This window comes from Lycium ferocissimum, chromosome 11 (assembly GCF_029784015.1).
Source record: "Lycium ferocissimum isolate CSIRO_LF1 chromosome 11, AGI_CSIRO_Lferr_CH_V1, whole genome shotgun sequence".
Classification (NCBI taxonomy): domain Eukaryota; kingdom Viridiplantae; phylum Streptophyta; class Magnoliopsida; order Solanales; family Solanaceae; genus Lycium; species Lycium ferocissimum.
Window position 1 is genome coordinate 48,112,341 of NC_081352.1, and position 10,731 is coordinate 48,123,071.

The following is a 10,731-nucleotide window of genomic DNA, read 5'->3' on the forward strand; positions in this document are numbered from 1 at the left end:
TGTATAATTATTTGTAATTATCTTTTAAACTTTCATTTCATATAAATTAAATTCATTTTACACTAAATTTGTCAAATTGAATGGTATGCATCGCCCCTATCGCTAGTAATTAACTAAACCTATATTCAAGTTGCCTTGCTTCAAAGCTAAGCTCAAATTAGTAAAGTTAATTCCCTCATGATTCATTCAAGACTAGTGTCCAAGAAGCATGATAAACAAACTCCATTATGTTTTCATCAAATGAACCAAAATATCCCTCCTTTAATTCCTTTCATCCACCATAATTTTCATCACACTCCCAATTCTTCACCATCATGTTTCCTTTCTTCTTCTCCTTTCTCATTTTCCTCTCTTTTTTCCCCTTCACAATAGTCTTTTCCTCCCATTGCACAACCTCAACATCCACAAAAAAATTTGATAAATGTATGCCACTCCCTTCACAAGAAGCCTCTATTGCTTGGACTTTCCATCCACATAATGCCACTCTTGATATTGTATTTTTTGGTTCATTTATTTCTCCTTCTGGTTGGGTTGGTTTTGGAATTAACCCAAGTTCAGCTGAAATGACTGGAACTCGTGCATTAATAGCCTTTCCTGACCCAAATTCTGGCCAACTTGTTCTATTACCTTACATAATTGACCCATCAGTCAAGTTGCAAAAAAATCCACTTCTTTCAAAACCTTTAGATATTCATCTCTTAGCATCTTCATCCACTTTGTATGGTGGCAAAATGGCTACTATACACAATGGTGCTACAATTCAAATTTATGCCACGTTAAAACTTGTACATAACAAGACCAAAAATGTACACTTTGTTTGGAACCGTGGGATTTATGTCCAAGGCTATTCACCTACTATCCACCCTACTAACATCAACGACCTTTCTTCAGTAGCCACAATTGATGTCCTTTCAGGGTCACAAGCAATTTGTCGCAACAATTTTTTGACCCTGAAAGATGTTCATGGTGTTATAAATGCAATTTCTTGGGGTGTTATTCTTCCTGTAGGCGCGGTCACAGCCCGTTACCTAAGGCATATTGAGTCACTAGGACCAGCATGGTTTTATGCACATGCAGGGATACAATTATCAGGAATTTTACTAGGAACTGTTGGATTTGCAATTGGTATTAGATTGGGGCAACTTTCACCAGGGAGAGTATATGGACTTCATCGAAAACTAGGGATCGCGACATTTATTTTGGGCATGTTACAAACATTGGCCTTGTTTTTTAGGCCTAAAACTACAAATAAATTTAGGAGATATTGGAAATCTTATCACCATCTTGTTGGATATGCTTGTGTGGTTTTAGGGGTTGTGAATGTCTTTCAAGGATTTGAAGTGATGGGAGAAGGAAGGTCTTATGTTAAATTGGCTTATTGTTTGTGTTTGTCCACGTTAATTGGTATTTCTGTGGCATTAGAAGTGAATTCTTGGGTTGTTTTTTGTAGAAAAGCAAAAGAAGAAAAGTTGAGAAGAGAAGGATTAATTGGGAGTTCTGGAAAATTCAGTGGATCAAGTCATGGTTGATTTAATTATGGAAAATTTATTGTATCACATATATGTCATTATTTTTTTTTATTTTTTTTGATAGTTCAAAATATTTGAACTAGGATTTTGCTTAGTTCTAGTGTAATTTTCTTCATACAGATGATCATTGCTTCTCCCTAAACAAATCCTTTTACTGCATTCTATAAATTGATTTTGCAACCCAATTAAATAAATGTAGTTATCAATCTTTTTGTGATTAACATTGTGGAAGAACTTCTTGATATATAACTTTAGCATGACTTATCTTAAGAAGGAAAATGCCATTTTCGTTCATTGTTAACATGTCACAAGTGAATAGATATTTTTCTTCCTCTCTTTTTCATATGCCAAAACTTCACTTACAGGAAAACAAGGCCTTCCTTTCCAAATTGCACCTTATTTTCCCTTTTTGGATGAGAAGAGGGCCAGAGAAGAGATAGTGGTGAGGATCAAATTTTGAACCTTTGGTGTATAATGTACCAGCTCTGATAGTTAGCATTAGCTAGTCAATCTCAGTTCTAACTTTCATGTCGTTTTCTCTTACTCATTTATATTAATTTAGGCGTGGGGAGCGCATCAGAAGCCTAATCAAACTAAACCGGTAAAATTCACAAATAGTTACTTTTCATTCCTTATAATTGAAAACTAGTGACAGTTAAATTCTAGGACATTGTCATAGAATTTTACTTTTGAAACAATGGGAATTTTTCTAATACATGACGGAAAGTGATTAATGGGCGCTATTTTATCAACTAAACCTTAAATATTATCTTGAAGTTTCATATATGAAATTTGAAACTTCATGAGTCGTGACAAAGGGCTATCTTTTCAAGATATGGCTGAAAAGTAATAAATAAGTGCTATTTCATGGGCAATTCGCAGGAATGCCCTTATTTTGGGGTGGTATTTAATTTTTGTCCCTCAAATTAGTGGTCTTTAATTTTTATCCTTCGCCTAATACCATGAGGTTTGGGATTCGAACCCCGGCTCAGTCAAAAAAATTGCAAAGTAGAGTTTTGTAGCAAAGTTAAGCCTCAGACAGAGTTTTGCATTCAAGCCAGAGTTTTGTTTTGAATGCTAAGGTAGAGTTCAAAACTCTGCCTGCAGGAGAGTTTTCCATTCAAAATTTTGCCTGTAGGTAGAGTTTTGCATTCAAAATTCTGCCTGAGGTAGAGTTTTGCATGTTTTGCGAATCCAAACCTCTGCCTTTCGAAATTGCTTCTTTTTTAAATTTTTTTATTAACTTGGAGTTCGAACCCAGAACCTTAAAGTATTAGGTGAAGGGTAAAAATTAAAGGCCACCAATTCGACGGACAAAAATTAAAGACTAGTGCTTTTGAAGGACTATCCGCACAAAAAAAATGCTATTTCATCAACTAAACCTCCCTAGGCCCATTAGCCTGGCCCAAGCCTAAACAGCAGTGTTATATGCATTTTTTGGCACGAAATATCCTTCAAAAGGACTGGTCTTTAATTTTTTCCTCTCAAATTGGTGATCTTTAATTTTTGTCCTTCGCTAAAAGTCCTTGGTTGGGGGTTCGAACCCCCGCTCAATCAAAATTTTTTTAAAAAAAATGGCAAGGCATAAGTTGGGTTTCAAACTCTGCCTTAAGGGAAAAAAAAAAAATTACTTTACTGAAAGCAAACCTCTGCCTTAAGGCTTAATTTTGGGTAAAAGTTTGCCTTAAGGGCTAATCCCAAATTATTCCTTGCGATTTTTTTTTTTTTTTTTTGACTAAGCTTGGATTTGAATCCAGGACCTCGGGATATTAAGCGAAGGGTAAAAATTAAAGACCACCGATTTGAGGGACAAAAATTAAAGAGCACCCCCAGCGAAGGACATTCATGCAAATTGCCCGTTATATGCTTGGTTAGCTGTTGAGGACCATGACCATCCCTCAAAGTCTTGACTTGTTTGTACAGAAAAAATAAGGTGCAATGATTTCTTTTTTCACAGAATGTTGTGTCAGCAAAGTGCAAATTAGCTTCTCCTAATACCAGATTAATACGAGGCTACCTTCACATTACCATCCAAAAATAGTGGGAAATTTCTAATTGAACTCCTTCTTTTACCATAATTCTCTGTCAAACTTCACACCAAGAACAAGAAAAAACGCTCAAAATTTTAGTTAACATGATCTTCTACTAACCGGCTCGAGTTATAATCCTGGACAGATGTTTGCACGTTTACTTAGATGTATGGGACAAAATAGTTATGGTATACGTAATATATGTATTGGTAACCAATATTTGGTCAAAAAATTTAATTCCAGTATAATTGATATATGTATAGTTTATACGCCAATTCCTATATCATTTTATATCAAGACTAATGTTTTACGATTAACTATACATGAATAAAGCATTCAAAATAGTAAAAATATCCTTGAAACTCTTTTCAAAATCTTTTCCTAGCTCTTACACAATTTTAAACCAAACACAAATTTAAGTTATATGTTGTATATCCAAAAAAAATATTCTCTATATTACAATACTTGCATGACTTAATTATTAACTAAATAACTCCTTAAAAAGGTATGTACACTACAAATTACAATAATATTGAAGAAGAAAAAAAAAATCCAATTATGTGTTCTAAAGCTCTTATTTTGAGTTTTGTCCATCTTAAATAAGTTTATGTTTTTTTTTTTTTTTTTAAAAAAAAGAAAAAAAAAAGAAGTATATGGAAAGAGTACACACTAAGAAAATAAAAAGGGACTGTCAAGAATGGGATTTGTCTCTATATTACAATACTTGCATGACTTAATTATTAACTAAATAACTCCTTAAAAAGGTATGTACACTACAAATTACAATAATATTGAAGAAGAAAAAAAAAATCCAATTGTGTGTTCTAAAGCTCTTATTTTGATTTTTGTCCATCTTAAATAAGTTTATGTTTTTTTTAAAAAAAAAAAAAAAGAAAAAAAAAAGAAGTATATGGAAAGAGTACACACTAAGAAAATAAAAAGGGACTGTCAAGAATGGGATTTGTCTCTATATTACAATACTTGCATGACTTAATTATTAACTAAATAACTCCTTAAAATGGTATGTACACTACAAATTACAATAATATTGAAGAAGAAAAAAAAAATCCAATTATGTGTTCTAAAGCTCTTATTTTGATTTTTGTCCATCTTAAATAAGTTTATGTTTTTTTTTTTTTTTTTTTATGGACAAAAATCAAAATAAGAGCTTTAGAACACATAATTGGATTTTTTTTTTCTTCAATATTATTGTAAGTGTATGGAAAGAGTACACACTAAGAAAATAAAAAGGGACTGTCAAGAATGGGATTTGAACCCATGCCCTTTCGGACCAGTACCTGAAACTGGCGCCTTAGACCAACTCGGCCATCTTGACGTTGTGTTATCGTTTTGGTTATTATATCATATTTTAAAAATATCGTTTTGTTTTTATGACAATTGTTATTACAAACGTACGTGAGCACCGTCATATCTTCACGACAAAATATTCTTCCATCATCGAATAGGAATTTATTTGATTCATCTTCTTCAAAATTCAAGCTTGCATATTAAATCATACAACATTCTCTTCAATGAACTAGAACCTGAAATCTTTAGAGAGAAAAGACTACGCTTATTTAATTGTGGGTTTGAAGGGTAATTAGAGTGGATTAAAGGTGTAATGGTTGATTAGCATATAAAATTCAGGATTGATTAATGAATTTGGACATCTTAAAATATCTAATTCAAAACTAGCCTATAGTTGTAGGATAAAAATAAATGGGATTTCTACACTAATCATCAGCCCAGCAAAGCTCATGATAATAATAATAACCTTGTTCTTTGTTTTTAACAAATTTATACATAGGTTATACACTAAGTACACACGAAAACCTCTTCAAACGATTACGGCTATGCGAAATTATTTTTTTAAACCATCTAGCTAAAAATGTTAAGATTGTCACTACCATATGTGTGTTCGTGTCTATGTAGCTCGTAATATAAGATGAGTCTGAATTTCGTTTGATTTTTCCTTTTCAGTTCTTCTGATTCTTCCATTACTTATTTACTTTGATCTGGTATAATTTGTAAATGCATTTACTCTCTTTCACCGAGATTGAAATCAAGTTAATACTGATCTTTAAATGGCAATTTTGTACTTCCTCCGTTCGCTTTTACTTGTCCAATATTTTAAAAATACATTTTCACTTTTACTTGTCACTTTTAGCATATCAAGAGAAGACAATTTCTTTTTTCTTGTTTTACCCATAGTATTAATTGCTCATTGTAAATTGTTTTTCAAATTTATTAAAAATATGCACCAATTAATATGAATATTATGATAAATTATGCACTTTATTTATTATTTCTTAAGGGATGTCTGAAGAAAGTCCATAGTGAACAAGTAAAAGTGAAAGGGAGGAGTCTATGGTTTCGTTGTATAATGGCTCCGTAATGTAATATGATATGCTTCAAAAAATAATTGGATTTTGCAATTAATTGTGTTCACATTACCTCTCTGTTGAGTAAACTGTTTAGTGGTTTTATTGTGTTCACATCGTACCGTTGAAAAACAAGTATAACCACACATATGACATAACACGGTACTTTCAAAATGATGGTGACTGCAATTCACATTCTTGGGATCAAAATCAATTATTCCACACATATTTATACTCAGATTAATTAAAGATAAAGGTAATTTAACGAATGGTCACGCAATTTTCATCTTACTACACAAGAGTTATTAAATTGACATTTGGCATGACAAACGAAGTTTTTTTTTCATGAATTCTTTAGTATTTGTCTGGAAAGTTCATACCAAAAAGGTGTAATACATTATTTATTGAGTAATTTTATTTGGATTCAATTAAAAGTAAACCCCAAAAAAATCATACATGCCTTAATCAGATGAATTCATATACACACAAGTCCATGATGTTAGGTGTAACAAGGTGTAAAGTCCAATTTGGATACTTCAATGCACACAAGTATACAGATTAGCCGACAAGTACCAATTCTAAGTCAAACAAGTATATTTAATTTGCACAATAGAGCTCATAGACCATCAAAAGTTACGGTGGATGATAAGTCTAAGTTTCGAATTCGATCCTTAGAAATGAAATCATCGAAAGCGTTTTATGCTAAAATAGAACTTCATAAGTGAATTCAAATTAATCAAACTCTTAAACAAATATCCAAACACCAAATGAAAAACTAAAACGAAGACCTCATAGGCATAAGTATAAAACCTCCAACAGATGACCAGACAAGAGAAGTAATTTGCTTTACGTTTGTTATTTTCAAACACATTGAAAGTAGTAGTCAAAATGTCAAAAGTCAGGTCAAAGTAAGGAAACAGTTCAAAGATTTCAATAATTGAGGTCCATTATTATTTCAACAAAAAAACAAAAAAAGTGGTTCATTATTAAAATCTATATTCTAATCACAACATTATTGGGATACAAAATAAAATTGGCAGCAGCAGGTACTGATACATAATTAATTGAGCCTATTTTTTTTCAAGAACTGATAATTCTCTACAGTTCAGTTCAGAGTTGTACAGTTCTTGAATTTTTATTAGCCACCTAAATTATTGGCACTCAGAGATTGACTTTTCATGCAGAAAAAGCACAAAAAGCAAGAAAAATAATTTTATTTTTTTGTCTTGATACTCTATAAGGAGTATACTAAAACAGAAATATACCTAATACCCCTTTCATATTTCACTTTTGTTTCTCTCTCTATATCTGTGTCCTCACATTTTCTACAATCTTCTAGATATTTGTGTACCATTAGTCCCCCTTTTTCTTGAATTTTTTTGCTTTGAGTTTTCATCTTGAATATGGTGTCCTAGTGGTTACTTTTATTGGACTTTGTGCTTGATTGAGTCTTGATATGTTATCCTTGGCTTAATTGGTTGTTCAACTTTTACATTTCTTGGTTTCTTGAGTTTGCTGCCTTTTTGTTTTTTTGGGGGGCTCTAGAGAAAGTTTAGAATTCAGAAAAGAGTCACTCAATATTAAATTCTTGATTTGGTCTGCCAGTTGTGCTACAATTGTTGTTAAAAATTTCAGTCTTTTTTTGACTTATAAGCAGTGAAATCTGAAGTTGGAAGTTGTGACAAAGTTCAGCTCTGGCTCTTTAGCAGGTAAGTGCTAAACCAATTCTGTCAATTCCCAAAATCCTAAGTTTTGTGTTACTGTTGTTTAGCTGTCTTGAAGTTCACTTTTTTCATTTGGGGTTTTAGGAAACTGTTAATCTTTTTACCTTTGCATAGTCTTTCTGTACCTTTCACTTTGGAATTTCTAGCTGGCACCTTGATTTTGTGAGTTCAAAGAAGTGAGCTTTTTATAATGGACTGTCATCAAGTAGTTGTTCATGATAAACCAAAATCTGATTCTATGGATTGTCAAAGGAAGGGTGGTGTGATTAGAGATGGGGAGGGGTTTATTGGGGTTCTTGATGTTCATGTGCACCAAGCTAGGGACATTCATAACATATGCATATATCATAAACAAGATGTGTATGCCAAGGTTTCCTTAACTAGTGATCCAAAAGAAGCTGTTTCGACCGATACTATTAATGGTGGGGGCCAGAATCCGGTTTTCGATCAGTGTCTTCGACTCAATGTCAAGACTATTGAAACATCAGTGAGATGTGAGATATGGATGATGAGTAGGGTTAAAAATTATATGCAAGACCAGTTGTTGGGATTTACTTTAGTCCCTCTTTGTGATGTTCTTGCTGCTGAGAATGGAAAGCTAGAACAAGAGTTCATCTTGTCCTCAAGTGATCTCTTCCATTCTCCGTCAGGTTATGTGAAATTGACGATAACATATACTGGTGCAACCCCGGAAGTCTTAGAGATTCCCACACCAGCCCATTCTTTGGCTGCAGCAAATGATAGTGATGAAGATGTTCCATGTGAACTGGGTAAGATTGAATTCCCGGATCCCGATATTGTGAACGAAAATGAAAGAATGGTTACTGAGTATTATGCAATTCCCTGCACTGAGATGGATAGTCAAAGCTCTGAGCATATCAGCTCCAAGGAAAACGGTGAAGATATCTCTTCCAAAAACGTTGAGGTTACACCAAAAAGTGTGGCTGTTGAAGGTCAAGATGCCGCTGAAAACAAGAAGTTAGACACTCCCGCTCTCAGTGCTTCAGCCGAAAGTTCTCCATCAAACTCAATTCCCATAAGGTCATCATCTGTTAGTGCCACCAAACAGACATCTGGTGCTTCGAACGAGGAATCTGTGCTGCCTCTGAAGGATAGTAAAGACAGTGGCAAAGAGGTAAATAGCACCTCGACTGCTGTGGCTGTTAGTACGTTCACACCGCCAGTTGTTAGCATGAACATTGTACCTGAGCAGAAGGTTGTGCAGCAAGATTTTGTTGATATGTATATGAAAAGCATGCAGCAATTCACGGAAGCTCTAGAAAAGATGAAACTTCCTCTGGATACTGAAAATGGATCGCCCATCCAGAATGGAAATGACAACACGGAAAGCTCCAGTTCAAGTGGGACACCACAGGCGCGCCCAATCGGCCAAAGCCCAAGAGTGTATTATGGTAGCAGGGCCTTCTTCTGAACCATAGTTCCAATTGAAAAGGTTAAAAAATGAAGTGCCTTGTACTTTTAATCTAGCTGAATTTACTAGCTTTTCGTTAGCAAAGACTGAATGTTTCCAGTTTAATTAGGATAAGTTTTCCTTGAACTTCTGTGTTTGTTGTATTAGGAATGGTGTTATTTAATGTGACCCTTTTATTGGTTCCTTATTAACAATCCACTGCCTTTGCATCTTTCATTTTCTAATGCTGATTTCAAGAAATTATGAACCTTTCGTTTCCTAACACTTGAGTTCTAGCCTTGGTGATAGCTTAATTCATGATTTGCTGTATTACGTAAGATTAGATAATTCATGCAAAGCAAGGATGAATTCATTACTAAAAACGTAGATATCCTTTCGGTGTGATCTTCTGCTCTTCTAATGGACACTCCATGATTTAACTGTGATATAATCTTACTCTTAGTCCTACTTCTTGTCTCTTCTTTTCTTTTTCTGCCTAGCGCGAGCCTTATTGAAAACTGCCTTGCTAACGAGCAATCTTTCTAAAGCAAGAAGCTAGGGCGCAGCAGCTGCATGACAGGATGTTGCTTCTCAGGGCATATACCCGTTCTCTTACTCATTAGCGCTCGACTGGTTTTAATCAATACTGTCTTTGCAATCTATTTCTTTTGTTTGGAAGTTATGCATGCTTTTATGTTGTATGACTAAAAAGGTAGAATTTTAATCAAGGCATTAATGTTTTGCTATTTGTATTTAACTGAGTTAATTCAGACATTCCGAGGAGTGCTCTGCTTAATCTCATCGTTTCGAAGTCTGAACTTTCGAGTAAACCATATCTAAATAGTTTGATGTTTGTGTCCATGACAACTGGAATTTGAAGAACAGGCTGCAAGAAATGGATCTGGATTTCAAAATTTTCCCTTTTCTTCTATTTTATTGAAATGGCATTGCATATCACAGAATATGTAGCATGATTGATGTCACTGACTTCCAAAATATATTTTGCTCGACTATATTCTACTTGTAAATTTGATATACAAGGCAAAGTTGTGTTCTGACCTTTCAAGTGCTATTAATATGATATTGTAGCTTCTCAATGTGGGGTCTTTCCCCCGGCTATTTTATATGATCTACCTTAACTTTCTTACAAGTATAATGTTATAATGAGGTAACAATATTTGACCTTTTTCACATGTATAATGTTCAAATGAGGTAATAAAATTCAAGTTTGCTAGATAAATGATAAACGGAAAAGGTTCGATCGTGTGAAAAAAAAATGAATATATCACATGAAATCCAAAAACTTCTAAAGCAGTATTATATAGTACATGATTTTTTAACTAAGACATTTTCTAAATTTGTTGGATTTTCTATTTTTAAATTAATTAAAAATTGGAGCAAGTTGACATAATTTGGTTAGTAACCACTGAAGTCAAAGTCATATTCACCAACCTCTTAAATACTGAATTTGACAACATGAACTATCTATAACATGGCAAAAAATAAACATAGAAGCATATTCTAAAGATAAAAGAGCAAATATATGCATAGCCAAAAAGGCCCTAGAAGTCATCAAAATAAGAAGCTATAATATTAATCAGATAGTTTGGTAAAAACACCATGTGAATTAAGGGTTTTACCACTAAAGCATGCATG

The 10,731-nt window shown here is 33.5% G+C and overlaps 2 protein-coding genes and 1 non-coding gene across 3 annotated transcripts; 2 read left to right on the top strand and 1 right to left on the bottom strand.

Annotated features, from left to right (window-relative positions):
• The first annotated feature begins 244 nt into the window (after positions 1 to 244).
• Positions 245 to 1,723, top strand: LOC132035977 (cytochrome b561 and DOMON domain-containing protein At2g04850). The gene has a single exon (XM_059426174.1). The coding sequence runs from the start codon at positions 315 to 317 to the stop codon at positions 1,527 to 1,529; it is 1,215 nt and encodes a 404-aa protein (XP_059282157.1). The 5' UTR covers positions 245 to 314; the 3' UTR covers positions 1,530 to 1,723.
• A 3,091-nt stretch (positions 1,724 to 4,814) lies between these two features.
• Positions 4,815 to 4,895, bottom strand: TRNAL-CAG (transfer RNA leucine (anticodon CAG)). Its single transcript has one exon. It is a non-coding gene; the product is annotated as a tRNA-Leu (tRNA).
• Positions 4,896 to 7,189: 2,294 nt separating this feature from the next.
• LOC132035990 (uncharacterized) lies at positions 7,190 to 9,307 on the top strand. Its single transcript, XM_059426197.1, has one exon. It carries the CDS (start codon positions 7,855 to 7,857, stop codon positions 9,094 to 9,096), a length of 1,242 nt encoding a protein of 413 aa, XP_059282180.1. The 5' UTR covers positions 7,190 to 7,854; the 3' UTR covers positions 9,097 to 9,307.
• The last annotated feature ends 1,424 nt before the right edge of the window (positions 9,308 to 10,731 follow it).

What these genes read in the sequence shown, in the direction of transcription:
- LOC132035977 (XM_059426174.1), top strand. Translation starts at nt 315, where the DNA reads ATGTTTCCTTTCTTCTTCTCCTTTCTCATTTTCCTCTCTTTTTTCCCC.
- LOC132035990 (XM_059426197.1), top strand. Translation starts at nt 7,855, where the DNA reads ATGGACTGTCATCAAGTAGTTGTTCATGATAAACCAAAATCTGATTCT.